At 33.3% G+C, this 25,367-nt stretch overlaps 2 protein-coding genes across 8 annotated transcripts in view; one reads left to right on the top strand and one right to left on the bottom strand.

Moving 5' to 3' along the window:
- Positions 1-298: 298 nt before the first annotated feature.
- Positions 299-25,367, top strand: part of LOC112691596 (A disintegrin and metalloproteinase with thrombospondin motifs adt-2-like) — a 61,353-nt gene continuing 36,284 nt past the window's right edge. For 2 of the 7 annotated variants that reach the window (XM_025565895.1, XM_025565903.1), the window contains exon 1: positions 20,386-20,489. In XM_025565895.1, the coding sequence (XP_025421680.1) occupies positions 20,412-20,489 (78 nt within the window). In that variant the 5' untranslated portion in view covers positions 20,386-20,411. Of the gene's footprint in view, positions 753-5,971; positions 6,057-6,937; positions 7,058-20,385; positions 20,490-21,209; positions 21,227-21,761; positions 21,819-25,367 lie in introns of those variants that run through there. The other 5 variants (XM_025565898.1, XM_025565899.1, XM_025565900.1 and 2 more) reach the window with 5 other exon arrangements.
- Positions 4,322-8,906, bottom strand: LOC112691597 (protein argonaute 18-like). Its single transcript, XM_025565904.1, has 2 exons — positions 8,824-8,906; positions 4,322-5,963 (listed from the first exon to the last, which is right to left on the bottom strand). The coding sequence occupies exons 1-2, from the start codon at positions 8,824-8,826 to the stop codon at positions 5,322-5,324; spliced, it is 645 nt and encodes a 214-aa protein (XP_025421689.1). The 5' UTR covers positions 8,827-8,906; the 3' UTR covers positions 4,322-5,321.

Genomic DNA, 25,367 nt, shown 5'->3' with positions numbered 1-25,367 from the left:
GAAGACGGGGGAGCGGGGGAACTCCTGCGAAAAGACTCCTGCGCGTACATAATAGATATTTAACTTTCGACTTAAGTTGTTATCTCCGTGACACTGTGCGCAACGCTATTCGCGATACACTCTCGAGGGGTGAACAACACACCAGACTCGATAGCGTTTCGCGTGCCCCGCGTTCGCGTCGCGTCGATAAAGATTAGCTTTCGCTTTTCGAATTCACTCGTTTTCCCCGTCCCGAAATCTTATCGTCGGTGCCCGTATTACACGTAACCGTAACCGTAAACACGGTTGTCGTACGCGGCGCACGCGTAACGCGACCTATGTCTTACGCAGTCGATTTTAAACGGATGAAAAATATTTATCTATCCGCAACGCGATTGACTTCCGGGGCGAACCGAATAACGCTATCGCACCCCGTAAACACTTGGTGTTCAAAAATTATGTACCGTTGCTAAATTACGCGGGTCTTGTTTGGGAAACAATTTCGCCGTCGTGTATTCCTTCGATACTTACTTTCATTTGTTTGCGCATTATCGATTCACGTTTCACACATCATACGGTTAATTATTAAGATCAACATGTTACGGCGAAATAAAATGTTTTTTCAGGTAACCGAGAAGTGAAAATAATTTACGTATCCAGCCAAGAGCAAACAACAAACGTGACCCGTGGAATTTGATTTTCGAAAATGTCATTATCATTACGTCTTTACAAAGTACGTTTCCTCGAAAGTGTTTTTGGCAGTACGCTAATCAGTAAGTAATTGGTGTTTGAATTTCATACATTTATACATATAGATAAAAAAAAACAATAGTATTACATCTGAATTCAATGTTTACCCTAGAATATACTCGTATACTCATCCGTGGTACATGATTTTTCATATATTAACATTGATATAAGTAAAACACAGTTATTTTTGGTTTGTAATAATATTTTATTAACTCGATACGGTTAGTATTCTTTTTCGCCATTTACACCAACTCGGAGACCAGAATGTGCGTATTTGTGGACGTTGTCGTTTTTTCAATGATCGTGTAAACTATTTATCGTAGCACCAATCGAGAGTAACTGGATTCGAACATCGGGGCAACTTATGTTCAGTGAACAATTTAATTGATTTCAAGAGATCGAAATTGACATGACATTGAAAATATTTAGTTATTACGATTTTTATCACTCGACAAAACGAAACGATCGCCGCAATCGTACACCGTGACGCGAGTATTAACCGTGTCGGCGCGATCGGTTTTTTCTTCTTTTTCCACCGGGTCGTCGAGGTCGTAAGGTCGCGTAAGGAACAAAACGATTTTTTCTGGAATGCGATTCGTTTCTCTCCGGTTAGCGTGGGCGACGCGTGACGAGACGTTTAGAAATCGGAGCGGAGCACGATCCGGCGGTGCGGACCCTTCGACCGGACACGCAACCCCCGAGGAGCGCGCGTACGTCGGGGTATGAGGGTGGGTTTGCACACGGTAGGTGTGCCGGCGCTGCCCCGAGCGCATCGCAACGCGTGTGCTGGCGACAACGGAACGTGTGCCGGCGCGACGGTAAAAATGTAACGGCGAGGAAGAAACGGACGAGGGACCAGGACGAGACGTTTTCCGTCGCATCACGTCCCCGGCCCGTTTCGTGCACGGCCGAGACGTGCGTACGGACGCGATTACCGCCCGCCCGACCGCTGTTGCGCGTCCAGATGCGTTCGGCCGACGGTCTTTGCGCGCTACGAGCAGCACCGGCATTGCTAATACGAGCTAATTTTACCGGACCTCCGAAGGTTTGAGGGGCGCGAAGACGGGTGAGACGTGTGGGCGGGATGCGAGTACGTGGATTCACTGCGAAGCGATGCAAAACGACTTTTGAACAACGTTGTCGTTACGCGTTTATATTTCTCTCGGCTTCACTCAAATTACCCTACCTACGACGGCCGATGGATGACGGCCTGCCGGACCGCCCTAATGTCGCTAGATTCCCACCGGAAAATCAAAAATACTTATATATTTCGTTCTATTTTTCCTCCCAGGTTAGGCGTACGAGATACGACTTTCGTGTACACGTTATTTTTCATCGCAACGTATCGGTAATAATATAGTTCCTCCCGGATAATCTTCACGCGCGCAAGGAACAAACGCCGCGGCACTTTCTGAAATAACAATAATAATAAAAAAAATCGATAAACCTAAATGATTTCTTTTTTTCCGTTTTAATAACCACTACGTTTTTATTATACAATTACCGGCGTATATTGCACGATATTGCGCAGAACCGTAATAGAATATAAAAACCGATACGCCGTGCGACGGTAACGGTCACGTTCGATCACTCGCGGGCGGTTAGTGACGGGGATGAATATTCAATTCACTATATTTCAAGGCAGGAAAACACATAACGACCAAAGGCATGATTTTCTCATCCGGTTATCGAAATACGAAATACTCAGGTTTTTCTTCTTCAATACGCTACAAATTTTTGTTCATACTTATCTCATATATACGTATCATAAAAAAAAAAATAACTAGGTAGAACATTTGATTTATTTTTAATAAATATTTTAACTCGGTGCTAGTGAACAAAAGTCTCTTGAAATATTTTCGAAAAATATATTTTTTAACAAGAAAACTTCATCACTTTTTAAATATTATCAACAGACTTACATTGTATCATAAAAAAATTATGACGAAAATCACTAATTAATAAAATTTTCAATCCATTTTGTTGTAACTCATCAAACCATGAAGGACTTCTAATTATGTTTCAGTAAAATGAGCAATCTACGTAATTCCTAAAATTTACATCGATGCATTATTAATGCTTTTACCGAAAACGTATATAATTAAAAAATTTGTCACGAGTTGTTAAAAAAAAATATGTATTAAAACTACTTCGCTTAAATAAAAATGAAAATTGTATCAAGTGGTACCACGTTGATATAAAAAACGTGTTACAGTGTCAATACCCACAGAATTAAACTTTATCTACATAAACCATACATATATAATGAATTATATTATTTAATCATCAAAAACTGATGTAAATTAAAGAACATAATTTTTTCAGAGCAAAAATAATTTATGTAACTGAGTGATACTTTCGTGTTTAGGCAGGAATTGAAGTAAAAGCTTCCATGAAAAATATTCACAAAAATGTAATCACAAAGGTAAAACCTATGGTATTTTTATTTTTTAGTATCCTTATGATACATTTTTGGAAATTTTATCGTTATTTGTAATCGAAAAAATAAAATATTGATTTTATAAAAAATGTCACAAATTAATGAAAATATCAATGTTCGAAATTTCTCGCAGAGAAAATGTGTGGGGTAAAACAATAGCTGTGTAAACATGTATTAAATTAGGTACATATTTAAATATATTATTTATATATCATACTATGTTAATAGTATAATGAATAACCTATTATTCAAAATAATACGAATCAATAATAAATCAATGAGTAAATATCTGAAATAAATAGATGATTTAATGAATAAATATTCACTAAAATGACAAAAAGTAGAATGTGTAATCCCAGATTTAGTTTTTCGTATTACGTATATAATATTATTCATACCTTTATTACAGTTTTAATAAGTACCCAATAAGATACTAAAAATATTTTCTCACGCTATTATAATTTGACACAATAGTAACATTTTTTATCTTTTATTTGCAATTGAATAATATGTAAATATAATTTCTACAACAAGTAAAAGTGTTGTAACATTTTTTAATCAAAATGTACGCATGTCACAATATCATAGAACAGAAGCATATACTATTAGTGGCACTCATAATCCGTATACAACGAGATCATTGCGTGCACATCTTATTAATGAAACTTATGGATTATATAAAATACAATTTAAAATAATACATACAAATTGTCTAACGTTAGATAACAACAATAATATTGTATTTTTATATTTTTCACGAGCCAGCCATTTTTTTCACGGTAATTTTTCAAAAGCTGTTTGTCGATTATCTATCGCCTTTCAATCAATACTTAATATTTGTTTTCAACAGAGATTCTATTTCTAAATCAATCGAATTACATTATATATTTTCATAAACATACAAATGGTCCGGTTACGTCCAGTGTTTACGAGACATTTTTATCAACGAACGTGAAGCACACGATAGGAACATGAGACGAACGGTAAATAACACGAAGAGGATTCTCACGCTGTTATCGTAGAGAATGATCAAAGATTCACTATAGTTGTGTACACGGTATATGGATCATGTGGTCTGTCGTAAAATATTTATCTCCCTATATATATATATATATATATAGAAGAGAAAAAAGTAAAAAGCAGTGTCAGGATATAGATTGATTACATTTCTCTGTATTTGTGGAAGAGTATTCGGGGTCACGGTAGTCCGAGGGTAAATCAGAGCAACTAAGCAGTCTCGGAAGCTAAATCAAAAAGCACTAGGTTCGTCTGCGGATGTCCACGAGCCGAACAATAATAATTATAAAACTAATGGCGTGAGTTTTAAACGAAGTGAACCAAATGCAGGATTTCATGAACCGAACACCTTTCGACACTCGCACAAAATTCGCGTTTGAATGTTGTGAACTCGTTGCGATCGAAATCGGCCGGGACCGTACGCGCGCACTGGCGACAGAGCTTGTTTTGTGTTTGAAATAATAATAATAAATAAACGGGACGGTCGACGTGGGACGGGTGCACACGCGTTCAGGGCTCGTGACGAGGAACTCCCCGAGAAGTCTGATGGACGCGTTGCGCATGGGAGTGCAGCAGAAGGATGATTCGACCCTCGGGGGCGGCCTTATTCGAGATCGCGACGGCATAACGGTTTGGAACGTACGGACCTAGACGGTTCGACGCGCGTTTTCGTTGCTCGTGTCGAAAAGGCCGATGTTGTTTGTTGATTACCGAAATATGACGATCCCGAAAGTCGTTAAAGAATACTATATCAAATGTGAGCGACTGGCGGCCCGCAGACCGGATCCGGTTCGCGAGTATTTTTTTATCTGGCCCGTTCTATGTTTTCAAATCGCATCATAATATTTTTAATTTTTTCGTTTATACTCTATCTCATCGTTATAATAATTTTTATCTGGTATTAAACAGTTTCTTCGTACCGTTCGCGTCGTGCTGTCGCGTGTGTTGAATCCATTAGTTCCGTGTAGACAAAATTTTATTTAAAATTAATATTTCGAACGACCTTTTTTTGTTCGTCCTGTATGCGCTGACCCGCTAGATTTTTATTTTCCGAGAATCGGCCCTCTAGAAACTTTGAGTTGCCCATCCCTGCTATATATGTACACGGTGCGGTCGTTCTAAACCCTTCCTGCGGTCATTTCCGCCACGGGCTCACGTGCACCGGTGGCAGATCGTGATGGTCGTGCACGAACTCGTGGTAACACTGAAGCCACCGGATAACCTCGTACGTGCTCCGGCACACGAAAGGCCAGTCGCTGCAGCCGCGGTGCACCGGTCGCCGGTGAACGAATATCGGCGGGAACAACGGGAACGGCAGGTGCGGCTCACCGTGGTGGTAAAAGTGATGCCACCACCAGTGATGATGGTAACCGGGACCGTCGCCGTGGTAGTAGAAATAGTCGCCGTCGTCGTCGTCGTCGTCGTCGTCTCCGCCGTGGTCGTGACCGTGGTCGCCACCGCCGCCGTGGTCGTGACCGTGGTCGCCACCGCCGCCGTGGTCGTGACCGTGGTCGCCACCGCCGCCGTCACCGTGACCGGAGTCGTGTTCGTAGACCTCGTCGTCGTACCAGTCGTCGTAGTCGTTGCCAATGTCACCGTAGTCGGGCACCCCGTCACCGCTGATCACAACGAACCGTTTGCTCCTGAGACCGTCGTCACTTCCGGTCGCAACGTTGCCGCCATTCGCGGTACCCGGCACGTCGTCGCAAACGCTTCCGGTGAGCGCCAACCACAGGCACGAACCAACGAGAGCCGCCACGTTACCACTGTGACGAGACTGCGAAAACACGGAAATGGCAATGAATTGATGAAAAACACATCGGTCGGGCATCGATAGAGACCGTGATGGACGCAGCAACGGGTTGTCGCAGTAAGTACGCTGTGCGGTAGATCACAATATCGTAAAAAAATAGAACATCATTTTCATGTATTCTGTACGTTTTGTGTGTTCTGGAAAACATTGCCTGAGAAAAAGAAACTTTACAGCGGTCTGAACAGCGTGGAAAACGATCGCGTGTCGGAAACGTTTACGAGCGAAACTCTTAAGTGATTAATATCAACTGTTAATTATAATTAAAAACCTTGAAAACAATGAGGAAACCAATGAATATGTGAGCAGAACTAATATTGACTTGAATAGTCTATACAACCAACCGGATATAGTAGTGGTAATAAAGAACAAAATAATCGGATGGGCAGGACTTGTCTGACGCTCTGAAGGAAAACTATTAAATAAAATAACTTCATGGAAGCAGGATAAAAATGGGACCATGGGTCGACCAAGACAATGATGACTTGGCGTAATCGTGTACATCAAGGCCTAAGTTTGATAGGAATAGAGAATTCAGAAAAGATGGTGGAAATAGAGAATGATGGGAAGTAATATTAATTGCGATAAACCATGGCCTATATTAAGCAAAAAAAAAAAAAAAAATTCATTTAAGTTTAAATATAATTAGTATGATTAAAATTGTTGATTAAATTTAATTATTTTTACCAACGTAATAAGATTTAAATTTTCATGCGTCATACGTTGTTAAAAAGTAATGAAGGATAAAAGTTTTATGAACAAAATATTATTAAGTTGTATAACAAAAATATTCATAGTTTAATGATTTTGTTTTATTTAGTTTATTTAATCTAACGTAAATTTTTTATTTGAAAAAAATCGTTCAGTACACAAAACAATATTACTCAAACTATGATTTTAAAATTAGGTGAACCTAAAAAATAGTTATGTATATGTTTTAGATCCGAGATCTTTATACCACTAGGATGTTATAACGGAAACAGTTTTTAAAAAATTTCAAATCGCAATGCAAAGTCTGTTAACTCATATAGCAAGACGTAATCGCACGAAGTAGAGGAGAGGTAAGAATTTGTATACAGATGTTGTGTCGGTTTCAAATGAATAATTACGAACAATATTATGTCGGTTGGACGAAGGGTGCACTATTAATTACAGTTGACATTGAAACACTTATCGTTGTCCGTGAAAGTCAGAATAGAAGGAAAAGAAATATAAAATAACTAAAATTCTTGGTGGAGACGAACGGTTCTCGACGACTTTACTATCAGATTAAAATACAAGCGTGGTAGGGGTTGGCTGGAGGGATGTACGATTTAATGGGCCACTGGAATGTAAAAAAAGAGTGAGCCCATGTCGATTTAATGTGATCGTACCCCTGAACCGGTCACACTGCTTCAAATCTAGATAAAATTAAATCTACTCGATTGTGTTTTATTTACTAATCGCGTAGTTATATTTAAGCCCTCGCCAAAAACCGCCATTTTCGCCGAAGAACGTTGAATTATTCAAATTATATATTATCAGCATCGAACCCGAACGTAGGAACGAGTAGTTTACACCATATAAACGTGCCTCGGTGATTTCGGCTCTTATGAAAATTCCGATTTAATAATTGACGAAAATAAAAATAAAACAAATGAATTGATGAATATCGGTCCGATAACAACGCGCGTTCCATGTTCACATTCATAAAATTCAGACGTGTTTATTATCAGGGATTGGATTATTTTGCGATAAAAACTAAAAATTACTGAAATTTAAGCTTTTATATGAAGGATTAGGAATCCTAAAATAAACTATAAAAATATAAAAAATAAAAATAGCGAATAACTATATTGGTCTTTAAAACTTAAAACATGTACCATTGCACTTGAAAAAATTATTTCGAGTAAAAGAGATCGGGTGAATCAGTTTATTTTCTTGAAGATGGTTGATAAAGTAGAAGAAACAAATTTCTTAGTAAAGTAGTTTGTCTTTTAATGTTCTAACTTTTGCAAAAACAAATTTTGGAATATCAAAACTTTTAAGTGCCTTTAAACAGCACAAACTTCGTTAAAATGATTCAAAACTATGAAATGCCTTTAAGTTAATAACTAAATGGAATATCGTTAGAACCACCGTTTTTGTCAACATTTCATTTTATAACGTTAATTAAGCATATTTGTAATTTTCCAGTGTTTTTTATTTGTTTTTTTATTACAGATAAAATCATTAAAAAACCTATATTCAATTTTTAAGCCTAGAGTAAAAAAAAAAAAGAAACTATATTAATTTTTAACTACAAAAACGCTGCAGATTTTTGTGATTTTAATGGTTTGGTCAAAATGTAATATTTAAACGCTCCTAAAATTTGTTCTGGAAATAAAACTCAATTTTTTGTTTTATCAATAATAGATATGAATGGAAAACTATATAAAAAATTTTTAAGACTTTTTGTCAAATCAAAATGATTTTATTAACAGTTTTGAAAAAAAAAAAGTTGAGATACATGAACATTTAAATTTTTTACAAGCACCTACAACGGAAACGAAAATTCGATTTTTTCGAAAACAGGTATTCCGTAAACTTTGCCATATTTGTCTAACTTTTCACCTGTTTCTCGGGATTATTGAGAAACTTAAATTCGTATGGTTACCAATTTTAAAAGTACTAACTTATTTTCTATATTTTAATTCTTATTGACGTGTGGTATACAATTTGAGATTCGAAATACTTATTTTGTTGCCCAGGACAAACACGTATTACTCACCCGGATATGTTATTACGGCAGTCTACAACAATAATATATTATCGAAAACTATAGAATCTGATCCCTGATTGTACTCACCATTGTTGCGATGACGTTTGTTTGTTCTTTAGCCGCCGACACGCCGATGGCACAAGGGAAAAACTACTAATGATTTGCTGGCGCTAAAGCTGCGTCTTATATATTTCTTATACTATTTATATATACAATATACAGGCGTTATTATATTATCATAACCGAAATCGGTATTGCCGTGCACAATCGATTTCGGTAATTATAATATCCGTTCGGAACACAAGGTCGACCCGATCGAGTCCCACTCCCTTCCCGCACCAGCCATCGCCGCCGCTTAAGAAAACCGACATCCCATCACGTTATAATCACTATATCGTCTCGATAATTGTTTTTATTGCGTTTCCTCGGCGCGTACAGCCGGACGCGAACTCCGGTCACGGGCCCGCGGGCGCTGAGATAGACAATCGGATTAACCCCGGGTTGGGCGCGCAAATGCGCGACGGTTCCCATGTAACGGTAACGATGACTAACCACTGCTTCCGCATCCATTTATTTCCGGGCTGCGACGCCGTATTTGAATTGTAAATACAATAACTGAATTTTTAAAATGTTTTCGGTGAAATCATTGCGCCGGGAGTTATAGAAATATTGTATTTGGAATGGCCGCGTGATGTCATCGCAACGCTCTTACAGCGATATTATTGTCTTTCTTACGTGGGTAAAATCTGGTCCCTTCGAAGGATGGTTTAGTGATATAACCAACCTCTAATCGTATTTCGATAGTTGATATTTTCTTATAAATTCGATAAAATAATCAACATTTCAATCGAATTTTCGGTCTACATAAAAAATTCCTAAAGAATGGCCTTTGTTTAACACCCATTTTTTTTAGTCATTACACGTCAGCGGTATATTTTGACACCCGCAACGCGAGACGTTCGATACTTCACTATCTTATCTGATTCTACGTTATTCCATGATATTATTCTGTACAATTATTATTATTTTATTATTTTGTAAATTTTTGTAAAAAAAACTTTTTAACGATACCGAAAAAGGTAAACACATCAATTGCTATGAGTGGTCATTTCAGAAATATTTTGTAGAACAAAAAAATGACCATTTATGATTGTAAATAGAATAATGACGATAGTATATATTCAACAGTATTATGAAAAATATAATATGATAACATTATTCACGTCATTAAAATAAAAATAAATCTGATCAGCATTTGTTAAAAATAAATCAATTTCTAATAAAATGGTATTGGCTTTTACTGAGATTTCCAAAACGAAGTTATTATCAAAGTTTTACTTTAAAATAATATTTTAGGAATAAATCAGAAGAACTTCGATTTTAAACGAAAGACAAAATTAAAATAGATATCTCTGAGTGGAAACTCTTACATTCTTTCCTTTTGCAAGAATTTCAATATAATAAACATTTGTTTACTTTTTTTTTCATACGAAGGACAATTTTTTTTTTAATCAATGAAATATTTGTATCTTTCTGACAACCAACATTTGGTATAGTCTTGTTTTGCTCATGTTGGCAGGAAATAGTGGTGTTGTTATTTTCTATTTAAACGCAACAAAATATCAGATTCCGAATACAATTCAATTCATCTGAAAAATGTCCGATATTTTGTTAAAACAAATACGTTTTTCACCATTTTACGCTTTATATTTCTGCTCAGAAATTTTAAAAATGCAAACATTTCTCTTACTCCGAAAAGTTTAAATTAAAAAAAAACCCGGCCCGATGTAAACCCAATAGTAGTTTCCACAGTTCTCTACTTCAACGGCTTATTTTCAAAAAAATCGAAAAGGATTTCAGTCGAAAACCGTGAGATAACTGTCACCTTTAATGGATTAAATGTCTTCATAACACATATTTGTAATTAATTACTATAATGCATAAAGTTTTATTGACATTACGATAATGTTAATGACAAAAAAAATCATCAATAAATGAACAACATTTTTGATATTTTTAACTATTCAGATTCGAATCTAATCGCGAAATCATATAACTATAATAATAATATAATATAATATAATATAATATAATATAATATTATAATCATATAATCATATAATTATGGGTAACATCAATCCTCAACAGGTTAGCCCTCGAAGTCATAACTATATGCATCACGACATGTTAAAGTTATTCGTTGAGTATTTTGGGTTGATTCCCAAATTATTTCTATGAAGATAATAATTAATAATTGTGTTATATTCATACTTTTTCAAGTACTTTGGAAACGCAATTTAACGAGTCAAAAATGAATTTCAAATAATGGAGATTGTTATGCATCATACTTGTTTTAATTTTAACTTTCACCTGATAAAAAGATTAAGTATTATAGTCCATTTGACAGATGAATAATTTATTAAATCCAAATACCTTACGTCTTATTGCCACTATTGCCGTTATTATTAGTGTTATTATAACTAGACATGGTAAAATTTTCAAAACATTTGAGCAACTTTTGAGCTTTTTCTTTTATTTTATATTTTTTCATTTTAATGATATTTCCTAATTATAAATTATAATTATAGTTATATAAATAACCTATTAATATAAATCGTTCTTAAGCTGTTCTTAAAACGCTTTGTTTATCACCATAGAAACGAATAAAATTTAATAAAAAAAGATTCCCTCGTCCGCTCAGAATCGTTTTTTATCGAATACAGTCATTACATTCAAATCGAGTACAGTACAATTACACTATCCTGTCCGAGAACTAGAGGAACGATGGAAAAACATTCAACACCGAAATGCGCAGTTTTTTTTACTTGTTAATATGCTTGTTGTAGAATGAAAAAATTATTATTATTAAATCAAATTATATACAGAAAAATCTATCGTTACCACAAAAGCTTCTTTTGCAATCATAGCTACATATAAATTGTATTGTATACAATTTGATTCCGGTGGAGTATAATATATTTATATATTATATCGGTACCTATAGAATACTTACTTTTATTTTATTTTTTCAAAATTTACCCGTGACGTCACGCATTTTTATACGAACCGGATTTAATCATATATCTCGATCAAGTGTTAAATATTATTTACGAGCTCGATTTCGGTACATTGTGATTCGATTGATCTCTTAACGCGTGATAATATTTCACCGGTGGTCGACATTTTCTCCGCGAAATGATAAAATAAAAATTTCGCACACGAAAACTGCAAACTGAACCGAACAAATATCTGTACAGTGTGTTGGTGAACGGTCAAACAAGAACACAACTTTATGACGATAAAATGTTAATGAGATCGACGAAGTAATGCGGTAGAAAGTTTTCCAAAGGCTATGTATCAAAGACTAAATAAATCATTCCAGCTAAATATAACTTTTGCAAAAGACAAAGAAAAAAGTAACACAAGTAAATATAAAGTCCTATTGGTATTCAAGTATTGACTATTTCAAGTTGGTGTACGTATTAGTATCTGGAAAACGAGAAAAAAAAGAAAAAACCTTTAACGTAGTTTGATTTTAAATCATGTATGAATACTTATATGTAAGATAAAAAAAATCGCTTACAGTATAGTTTTATAACGGTTTTCTCAATTTTTGCGTCAAAAATTCAGAAAAATTTCACCGAATATTTTTAGGATAATTTCGATTAGTATGTTTAATTAAAAAAGTAACTGTATACGGTTGAAATTTGATTAATTAGTATGGATAAAACAGAATTAAAATGGTAAAAACTTTATCTATAGATTCTGAATAAAGCAAATTATGATAAATATATGTGTATTGTACATAGTGTAAGCATTTACGTATTCCTTTTCCTCTCTAATAGTATTATACCTGTAAATTTGTTTTGGTCAACACTAAACCATAAATCAAACGGGAAAGGAAAAAAAGATAATTCTCTTTTTCGATACTTATCACTTATCAAATATAAGAAAACTGCGTTTTGTCCTTTCCATTCCTGAAAGTTTCTAACCGTATTAACCTATTTTTATAAAAGTCCGGTCACCGATGTATATACCAAATATGGCGTCCCTAAAATCTCGTTTTTGAAAAGATTTATGCTACACGAACATGAAAATAAAATATATTTATATAAATTTATTATATTATATTATATTATAAATTATTACGTTTCTATGCGCGTTAAATAATGGTTTAGACTCGAAATTTCAAACATCGATATTAATTCAACGCATGGACTTAAAAAACTGAGTACTGAACGAATAAGTGTGATTCGAAAATATCACATTCGTATGATATTTAATAAATACTGCAGCACGTTGCTTTTAGTGTAATTTGAGAGATTATAATAGCATATAAATTTTCACGGGATTTCTATTACCCGTGTATTTCACTAGTGAATTTAGTATTTTATTGGAACACATAATATATTACTCCATCGCATTCACCCGTTCACTTTTAATGTACAATTTTACGACAGTTACGTTTTCATTTAAGTATCACAACATGATAACACTACAATGGAAAATTAAATTTTATTTTATAAATTTAGGCTCTTGAGTTACATTACACATACTATAATAAAAAATTCAATGAGGTAACAACTATTTACATTTTTTTTTTAACGTTATCGCGACAAAATCCGATTTAAAATTAAACCATTAATATGATATTTATAATGATCAGTTTCACGTGAGTACGATAATTAAACATGATATATCATTATAATACTATGCAGATTTATAAGATTAATACGAACAAAATTAGATTTGCTTGATTTTATACTAACAAACGAGCTAGATTTTTCACAATTATTACGGTGCAAGCAATACCCTTTGATTATGTAAAATATCCTACGTCCCCTTAAGAATGTCCTTTAATTATTTTACCGCGTGGTCATTAAAAATTATTATACCATATCCTCTGCGTGTCATCATCATAACTGAAAAAAAAGAAGAAACCTTTGTTCAAAATACACTTGTTGACTTCTCGTATATGAGTTATAAAATATTATCATTACGTTAAGTACATAATATGATGAATAATTTAAATCTTGGGCTGGGGAAAACAAGAATATTTGTTGTGCGATTTCCGAGTCGTACATGAGTTTATCATTTTGTAAACAAGAAAACGCATGTTTAAACATTATTCAAACCAGTGTAAGATAATAAATAATTGTGTTCGTATTACCGTGTACGTATGTGTATATAGCTTAAGTGTACAAACAGTACGTACGAGTTACACGTGTACGAAATGTTTTGGCGCGGTCGAGAACGAATATTGTTTGTCGGAACGTATCCGCATGACTGAATAATTGAAAAAAAACGATCGACATAATTACTTCAGCGGTGCAAAGCAATCAAGGCCGATTGCTTGTATCTGGTATGTCTTACTACTAGTCAACATGGATAACGGTAGTCTTGTACTATTCATTTTAGAACAATCAATCGTCGGTAAATGTCAGGGATTCGTTAATCAAATCGCACGTCTATTTTTACCATACACGTTTTTGAAACAATTGTTTCGATTTTATACCCTGATAGACAATCTATTAAAAGCGAATATTAGAATATTATGTTTTTAACCAGTTTGATTGCAATATTTTTGTCAAGTATTTTATATGCGGTGACATATTATGAATCCCTCAGAAAGTGATGATCGATAATATTATTTTAAGTGAGAAATTACCATTAGTATAATCAAATAAAAACGGTGTAAAAGCCCATATATAGTAATATAATTAATATGTATAGTAACATGTTTTTGGCAGCTCCATGCTTAGACATTTTCCGAAATGTGAAAAAATAAAAAATAAAAGTTCGATTTAAAATGAAAAAATAAAGATAAAGATCCGTTAGGATTAACAAAAAGAAAACATTAAAATTAAGCGCCTCCATAACATCTGCTATTCGAGGCATTAGCTTTCCGATACCCTCTCTAAATATGGCCATGGTTTTTAGTGCACCTTTCGTTCATCTAAACTCCAAAAAATATACAGACTTTTGATGAATAAATATACTATACTACTTTCGAACGATTGAATTGATTTCAGTGCACCGAAGGTTTCAGAAATACGTTATCCCTGCAAGCGCGTACGCAATTTAAAACGTAATAATATGTTGATTTTAAAGGAACGTAAATAAAAAAAATTGCTGAGGCATTTCATATTCAAACGACACTATACACACGTTCCCGCTTTTCTATTACATAATATGTAATAATATTTGAGAACCATAATATTGATTTTCCTACAAACGTATGGTCCCAGAGAAAATCAATAGAAACAATGAAAACGATGTTCAATATATAATACACAGTACTGTTGTGAGCAGTCTCAACAAATGCCGTGAAAAATATTATGGCCGAACAACTTTTTAAAGATTTAAAATTTTAATTGCCTTCTCAAAATCAATAATTTTAATATCGTCTTGTAAAACAAAAACTCCCGGAGGACGTACGCTTACGAGCGAAATAAAAATGTAATTGACATATTAAATTTGAACATTCAAAATTATTACATGCCATATTATAGTCGTACGATAAATAATAATTACTAGTTGACTTAGTGAAAAGCTTTAAATTTATGCTGCAAGTAGTTGGAATTATTGTAATAATTAACGTCTAACTGTGCGGCACGACAATTTAATGCTATATAATTTACGTATTGCGACTATTATTATATGTACGTATTTCTGGTTAAGTTACTAGTAAACCGAATCACTATACAACTATACAACTATCTTCTGAGTTTTGAAGTTTTTGTTTTAAAAAAAAACGGAAAGTACAAGCAACGGCATTTGGATCCCTTGGATTAATGTACCACAAAGTTATAATACAGTTTTAGTAAAGGTTTCGACATCAATGTAGGTAATGTAGGTAGTAGTGCTGTAATTTTAATTATACTCATCTTGACTAATAGAACGCTACAGTTTGTAAAAAAAATGTATTTTTTTGGGAAGGGATCTCGACTCCTCATAAAAAAAAAAGTTTAGAAATCATAAATGACTTTCTGCAAAGGTACATTAATTTTTATCATGTGGTTGTAATGTTTATATAAAATTATTTGTAAAACAATATAATTATTAATTCATACCTTATGTGTATTTTTTATATTACTTATCATTTATTTTTTAAAAATATATTTAACGGATGAATGAAATAATAAATAACTTAGCTAAGTTATTAAATTATACCAACCTGATATTTTCAGTTTCGGAGTTATTTTTTTATATATATATATTTTTTTTTCAATTTGTTTTAATGGAATTTTATATTTAATACAATGGGTATAATGAGTAAATTTTGGAACAAGGTGTTATTCAACATTATATTTTTAAATCCAATCATTGATAAATCATCATAATAAAAAGTTCATTCCGAACACGCTCAAAGTATCTCATTTCATGAAACTCTCCAGAGTTCAATACTCTGGTTGTATCTGTAGGTTCGATACAATTAAATTGCCTTTACATAGTAAAACATATATGCACCTATATATTAATTTAAAAATTGGATTCCAACAAAGTTTCTCTACTTGTCCTCTAGTGCTGTTATATTAAATTTGTGTACCGTCACTAATAATGTGATATTATTTAATAATACCTAATTATTAATTATTGAAACTCAATATGATATTGTACTATTATATTGTTTTATATTTTAAAGTACCTACCTGTATCTAAATTCTGAATTAAAATAAAATAAACAGGTAATTAGTATACCAGTATTAATAAATACGGGTAAATTAAAAATATTGGATTTCAAATACATTCAGTAGATGTACTCGGACCTGTGTACCTGTGTATAATAATACCAGTTAACGACCACAACTTCTAATGAAAAAACATGAATTTTAAATATCATTTTCCAGTCAGGGAGAACCACATAAGTTCTCCTAAACACATAAGTTATCAGCCATCATTTTAAATGGTTATTTAATGTAATTAACAACAAAATTATGTTGATTAAACGGCTGAGTTAATGCTTCAAATATATTCTACCGTAATAATCGAAAACCCTCAAATTTCATACATTTATTTTCTAAATTATAAATATAATAGTTAATGCGTAACAAAATAAAGTTAAGAAAAAAAAATAATATAAAAATATACATATTTGGTATGAATGTACATCAAAATTATTTTGTATTTGTAATCACATGCATGTATACATTTAAATTTTAAGTTAATTAAAACATGTAGTTTTAATATTTTTATTACGGAAAAATGAATTGTTCTTTGGAAATTACTAACCTAGAAATTATAAGGGTTTTATAGTAGATACTTTTTAAATATGTTTTTACAACAGTTACATAGATACTATTATATTTCAATTAATTATTATAATGAGTAAATTTTGTAAAACAAAATTGTCGAATTGAGAGCTTAAATATAATTTTATGAAACCTATAATGCATTCTGTTACAGATAATTTAATTGAAATATTTCTGTTCTACATAACTAATAATATACTGGTTTTAGCTTTCACAATTATTTAAATAACTATGAGAAAGTTATTGAATCATAGTAATTATATCTATGTTTACATAGAGATTTATCTCTGTGAAATGAATGTTTTTAATAATTTCAAATAATTTTTGGAAAAGTTTTATTACAAGATCAAAAAAGTGGCATTATTTCATATATGTATATAAATATAATAAACTTTTTTAAAAAAAAAATACAATTAAAAAACTTTGATAAATAATATAAACACGTTCTTTATATGTTATAAATTGATTTCCATTGAAATTCAGAATCACCTTTGTGAATTTAATGAATACAAATATAATTCAGACCGTGATAATTCAAACTTTTGGTCATGTGATTTTAGGATTAAACAATATTTAAATGGAGAAGATGAATAAATTTAATTTGTCAAGTATATTATTTTACTAAAACGTATATTATAATTACAACATGTATAGTCTATATCTATGTACTATCGCTATAATGTTTTCATAATTGTTATTAAAATTAAATAATGAAACCTTTTATTAACTTATGATAATGTAAATTATTGTTTTCACTTCTCCACTAAAAATTTTGTTAATTTTTCCGACTTTTAATTAAAACGAAATATTCGAGTACCTACAAACCGTTTATTTAACGTGTTTAAATAACGCAATTTAATTTTTAATTATGACACTTTTACTTTTAGATGTGCCAATACAAAGATATAGACTTTTCTTCTAGTGCAACACAGGCAAGGCAAGTGCATTTCTCCCGTTTTGACTAGTGATAGAGTTTGGTGTTGTCCACATACGACGATAGCCGGTCGGCTCCATTACATACATTTAATTATTTTAATAGTTAACAAATCTGATAAAAGTAAATCATCGAACACTTAATAATGTAAAAAGTTTTTGAAAGATTACTGCGATTACTTAAACTTCTGTATGTCAAAAAGATGATCATGGGATACAGAAAATTATGCAGCGGAAGTGTTACACAAAGTGTTCCTTATCAATAACATGGGCCTACCAATAGATATAACATAAGAAGAAACAACTAGTTAAAATTTCTAGAACCGTTCGAGGATAATGTTTAATTTACAAAAAACGGTAAAACCGTAAGAAAGTATATTGATTCTTCAAACGAGCACGTTAAATCGATCAATTTAAATGCAATTCTAGTAAGTGTATTTCCATGGATATTGTTTGGGATAAAAAAAAACCGTCCAACTGGAGATAGCGAAAAATTGTTTATTTACACATTGTGTCTAAAACGAAAACTTCTTTAGTAACTGAAAATCAGTGCGATCTATTACAAGTATGTTCTTTTTTTTCTTTTTCTTTTATTACAATTCGAAGATTAGTTAAACGATTATTGATGTTTCTCTCTATTTCTCTATGTCATCTACATTTCTTTTAAGCCCACTATACGTTCTTATTCCGGTACATAACATTACTTGATTCGTGAAAGGTGTTTCAAGCTTATTTCTTCTACGTTCACTTTCGATTTTTCCTTCTATCACCGCAGTAATCCAAGGACTGTTCCACATCAAACGTGTTTTTTTTCTCGGTCTCGGTGTATTCCGCACTGATTTTCAAACGTTCATTATTTTAAAAACCTCAACATTATTTATCCTTTGTGTCCATGCAATTGTTAACGTAATTTTCCATCGCCGTTGTAGTGATCGCTGTGCTTGACACTGCGTAGACGTAATTAATTATTTATACGACGTAAAACGTTCTTCGTTAGCTTGAAGTGGTCGTGAGGAAAGTAGGCATTTAAAATAATCAAACACTTGTGTTTTGAAACTTATAAAAATTATAATAATTTATTATTTAAAAAAATAAATAATAAAACATTTAAAATGCCTTACTGCTGCTGAGAAAGAACAATTTAGACTGGGTTGAGATTCCACGACGAACAATAATTTATTAATAGGTAAATTACCAGCCTAACACTCTCTAACTACCTACCTTGTGATTTACATTAGATGCCGTTCTCATACTCATACGAGAACTCCCGATGTCGAATGATGCATAGATATGACAATATTGATTCATTACATAATTCGCAACATTCGGAAAAACTAAATAGGATAAAATAATATGCCAGGTTATATCAAAAGCGATGAACAAATATATGTTATTCGACTTTCATACGTCCTGCACATCATGTATTAATTCGATATCAATTTTTATAAAACGCAATGACGTCTTGGTCGGGCATGGGCGCCCCCAGACATTTTTCTATAGGGGGGGGGGGGCAAAATTAATTTAAAAAATAAATGAAAATTTTTTTTATACATTTTATTTATAGTAAATAATTATATTTCATTATTAAAATTATGAATTAAAACATTACTGACATTTATGTATAACGTACAATCAAAACATCACTCAAAAAGTACATAAAGATAAAATAGTCCGATTATTATTAACGATAGTTCTCATAGATAGCCGTCAGCCGTGCGTTGACATAATATGTTATGGAAACTTAGTAGACCTATTTTTAGAAACTAATCTATCATTTGGGATTTTACCGATGTCTGTGGAAACAACATTATTCCAGAGGGGGGGGGGCAAGTGCCCCGTCTTGCCCCCCCCCCCCTGGGGACGACCGTGTGATCGGGCTATTCGTGTTTCGGCTCACCGCGCCGTGCTCCGAAAGCCGCCGGTTCAGCACGCTCGGCCTTCGGTAACGGTTGCGCGGAAAACTTTTTATCAGCGTTACGATCACTGCGTTCATCGCGTTACTATTATTCTTTTTGTTTCGCTACTAACGTCTGTTCGTCCGATCACATACTGCGCCGCATTGCATTGTTAACGCATATTCACGTGCGCGCGAATACTTTTACCGACCGTTTTCGATTCGAACAACGTTTTGCTGCGAACCCCCGCTCCCGCGCAGCCGTCGGCTGTTGGAAGTGACCGAATAAGCGTACGCTGAAATGATGGGGAAAAAAAAAAACGTGTACCGCGCGCAAGCGTTCGTCGGGTAACAAACGCATTATTTATTGGTGTGACGACGGTTTTCTCGTCGGCGCACCGGGCCCGTCGCACGTCGCTGCCGCGCGGACGGCCGGCTGCACCCGCAGCCCGATTTCGACCGACCGGTGGACGAGCGTTTTAATTGTTCGAATTAAAAATTTTAAATTTTAATTGTTACCCGCGTGCGTCGCACCCGACCGACCGGCGGACCGTTACCCGGTGCCGCGACGGCCGACCGGCCACATCAGTCGGACCATGGGCACCGTCGCCGCCGTCGTTTCGCTGCTCGCGTTCTCTTCGCTGCCGGGCCGCGCCGATCCGGTCGTCCGTCAGGTACGTTGTTCGCGCGCCGCACGCGCCCCCGAGTCCGTCGATCCGGATTTCGCTCCGGGTTCGCGTCCCGGGGAAACGGTATTGTTTTTCGTGCGCACAATTAAAACGTTTACCAACGCGCACCGCACATGCACCGACAAAACGACCGGTCCACTGACGCGGTACAGAATTCCGTAACGTTAAAACCGAAATCCGAATATTTCGTTCCCATCACGCGCGTTTGCTCGCGCGGTTTCCATCGTTTGCGCCGTCGGTGGAAAAGTTCCGAGTCCGGCTGGACGGTTGCTCCGGGGCCCTTCGAGCAACCGGTCACTAGACGGGTTAGGTTTCCCCCCCCCCCCGACGGGTTACCAATTCTTTACCCGGGATACGTAGCTGCTGCCGATCAACTACGGATGATTGACATCGCAGACACGTCATGTTGATATTCATCACAAATTTCAATTCCAGACGTTTAAATCACATTTTTTCCGTGTGTACCATTGTTTTTGATAAGAATAAGATTAATCGGAATAATGCGTGCATTTTTTATCGACATACCATATAAACGCGTTACCATGGCCGGTTTTATTTTGATAAAAATTTTTTTTTTTACGTCTCATCTTAGCTGGACGATCAGTCCTAAATCAGTTCTATCTACAGATCGTTAACATATCACCATTGCACAGCATAATGTCGTCTCGGTAAATCGTGTTATAAATTTCAGCTCGTATCCTTCAAAGGAACGGAAGTAATATGTAATTGTTGTTTTTTTCTTCTTTCTTCATTCCCGTTAACAATTTTTTCTCATTCGAGAAAAACATTTTTTTTTTCAATATCAATCATTTCCATTGTACTCGTCCATTTAAATACAATTTTACAATTTATAATTAAAATTTCGTTTTTCTTTAGTGAAATATATTTTATTTAAATTATTATTTCGTTTTTCTTCAGTGAAGTATGAATAACAATACTAACAAACACAACAGTTTTGATTAATAAACAGCATTTATACTAACGGATGAGTAAACTTGTGACGAAAACTACATTCAAATAGAATCAATTGTACAACTACATATCATATGATGTTTTTGCTTAATAATAACATTAATTAAGTTTAAAAACCATCTATGTCTGAAACAATTTTAAATTGCTACACGGACTCAATACTATTGTTTATTATAAATTGTATATAAATTTTAAAACATCTTTAATGTAATTTTTTTAAAATTAAAATTAAATCTTAAGCTTTAGCAGAACTAACTCCTGATATGAGTCATAGGGCACCGCAAAAAAACACATTACTAACATTATTCAAAGAATGATAATAAATTATCAACGTCAGTTTTCGTAAGTAAGCTATTATATTAATACTTGTTGCGTGTTGTATTGTATTTTTTCTTCTACGTTTTAAACCCGTTAATTCTAGCTATGTATTTTATTCAAATGCATTTATATATATATATACGTGAAAAACTACGTAAAAATTCTATGTAACATAAAAAAAAATAAATGTATTTATTTATTTGTCTCCAAATAAAGCATAAACAATGAATCGCTATAAAATAACGCATATTTCATGCAGGATTTACATGATACAATTATCAGCATTTATAATATTAATTAAACGATAACTTTATCGTGAACGTCGAATAAAAAACAGAAAAGAAAATCGATTCAATTCTGAATAATATTAAAAAATTTATCAATATTTAATATTTGAAGTGTTCAATATTATAAAAAATGTAAACGATTTAAAATTTCGTTAAACCAGATAATGCGATAGTTCCCGAATGACATGCATCCTTAGTGTATGCAACTATTTTGAAACATAATCTAATTTTTTTTTTTTAGACAATAATGTACATAGACAATTATTATTTTGTGTTTAACATTTCAAATGTTCAATGGACATTAGAGCAAATGATATTAACAAAAGCATACAGTGACGTTTGTAAATCATCTTTCGTATAACGTTATGTCATTATAGCTAACCGAATAAAACAGAACGTTTTATTTACAAATGTGACGTTGCACTCTAAACACAAGTTCTGTAACTTTTGAGTTCGTACTTGATATAATTAATCCAGTTATAGGTTGTTATTACATTAATATTTGTGTCCCTATGCTGTGAAAAAATAACAAGCTTAAATAAACAAAAAATAGTTCTTCTTGTGCTATGCACGTTTTATTTATGTTCTACTTTTTATACACACACACACACACACACATTATACAAACGCATTAATATTTGTCGTATTTAATTAAAGTTCAACCGTGAATAGAAAAAAAAACCCAAGCGTATTAGAATCGCATTCGAAGCACACGCGTTTCCTAACGATAAAAGCAATTTCAAAACACGCGAAAACTAAACATTTTTCTTCCTCCACTAAGTCTTCTCGTTCGAGTTTTCCCCTCGAATTTAATAATACATAATGTTTTCGCCGCAACGGCGTAATACAAATCTTTCAATGTACGGTTGCTTATTCAACTGTTTTGTAAATAATATTGATTTCATACATATATATACGTATTTTATTTTCGTTTCACCTTGCAGTTTCTGTAAGCTATACGTGGTGTAGAGTGGTTAGAGTGATGCAGAGAGATTCGCAACTACATATATTCAGTAGCGATTAATTGAATGACGTATTACGGGTTTTAAGTTATTTCAAACCAAAGCGAGTTACATATGGTGCTTATGATTTCCAATTGGTCATTTTCGAGATAAATATTTTCTCTTGACGGTTATTGGTAACGCAGATTTATCGTGGTTGTGGCAAATCGATTGGCCAACAGATGCGGCGAAATCAACAACTAGATGGTAATATTGAGACAATGAATCGTCTTCTAATCGCATTTGTATGATGCTCTGCTGTAATGCGTACCTGCTAAAAACGATTATCACGGCACTGTCGAAACGAAACGCCAAAAATCGTCAGTACAATCTGACAAACCGATTTTCGCTACAACAATGTTCGCATAACGAAGCTTCATTTTTTGAAAGGAAATTCATTTGCAGAAACGCGTTATGATTAAAAAAGTCAATTAGTTGTGTTTGTACATTTTTATTTTTATTTTTTTTATCGCAAAATATTAAACATTAAGTTTTAATAATCGTTTTTAAACCGGAACCGAAGGTATAATATTTAACTATAGTCTTGAAAGTCGTTCAATTTTCAAAAAGTTCAGCCATTTCCATGACCATTAAAAACTTTGAAACGTTTGCACACATATATTTATGTCTTTTGAAAAAATTGACAACTTTGTATAGATTTAGTGCAGCAAAAGTATCGGGTTATACTTTATAAGAATCGTTTTAACATTGTTTGTGATTATAAAAAATAATCATAATAATGTTACGGTTTCAAAAGTTATATAATAATTGTGTAAATTATGTGTAAAGGAGTTCATATATATAATTTTTTTTTTTTTTTATGAATCAAATTCAACTTCAATCATAACCATGGTAATTATTTCTATCATTGATTTTAAATCTAATTCAATATTGGATACTAAATTACTCTATAGAATTAGGTACAACACTTTAGATTTATACTTGCGTATAATTTACAGATCTAAAATACAAAATTATTTTTTACACAAAATGGAGACATCGTTAAAATGTATTTCATTGTTTCGTTTAATTGATAATTTCATTTAGATCACTTCTAAAGGAATAAATAATTAACTTTTAACTTTAAAAAAGATTCATATTTGTCAAACTTCCTGTACATAACCTAAGCTCCTTTGAGCGCTGCCTCCCGCTTATCGTTTGTCTTGGAGTGCAAATTCTTTCTGGGGGAGCGCCATGAAATTTTTCGGGTGAAACTACTCTAGATGCAACCACTATCTCTGTAGCGCCTACGTCAAACAGTTCGGAACATTTACTGTGCGATGAAAAATAACGAAAGGTCATGAAATGAGAAGGGTAGGTGCTATACGACCCTATTACCAACATACCCTTGAACAATACCAGTGCGAAAAACAAAACGTGCGTTGTGCTCGTTTAAATTTGGCGTTCGAAATCAGTGTGTTTCGCTACATATTACCTGACTGATTGGACACTTAATCGTATCCCGGCATATGTTTCTGCTGCTTTCCGTCCATCTGCCTGTCAGCTAAAATTTAGTTTCCTACGTGTTCGCCATCAAAACCTGCAAAACAGTTGAAGGATGTCTACGGATTCCTGTACGTACGTCGTGTGATAGTACCCATAAATCAGACCAGCTAAACCCGAGCCGCGTATAAATGGTTGAATATATATATATATCATATTGTTATATACCTTTTTTCTCATTTTAATTTCGTTTCCTATTTTTACTATATTCTTTATTTTTATTTTTTAGTTTAATTTTTATTTTTTAATCATCATGTGTTTGTTTAAAATCTTGCCAAAAGACCTAGAAAAAAAAAACCTCAAAAACATGTCTGAACGAATAAAACGCATTACAGCCTACGTGGAGTAAATGGGCCTTCGCAATTTATTTCCAGTTTGATTTGAAAACGTATAAAATGTTTTGGAATCTTCGGCGGAAAAAAATCTTTTTTTAATACCGAGTGGTTTTAGAAGAGAAGGGGGAAAAATAACTCCATCCGACCGTATATTATATTACGCACGATAATATAAACGTCTGAAAAAGTTTCAAAAGAACCATTATTGTTATTGCGTAACATTTTCTCCGATCACTATATCAATATTTCTATAGATATAATATAAAATTATATCATAGACACAAGAAGGAATTTAATGTTCTAAGCACTACATGCACATTGGATTGTTCAACGTGCATCAAGATATGATCAGGTATATTTTTTACAGTTTGAAAAATATAAAACTAAAGTTTTCCACTGAACAACTATCTCATGTTCACTATTAAATATTAACTTTCAATAGGTCTC

This window comes from Sipha flava, unplaced genomic scaffold, assembly GCF_003268045.1.
Source record: "Sipha flava isolate LNK unplaced genomic scaffold, YSA_version1 64_pilon_pilon, whole genome shotgun sequence".
Taxonomy (NCBI): domain Eukaryota; kingdom Metazoa; phylum Arthropoda; class Insecta; order Hemiptera; family Aphididae; genus Sipha; species Sipha flava.
The sequence above is the reverse complement of the archived record's forward strand: the minus strand, read 5'-3'. Positions and strand labels throughout refer to the sequence as shown.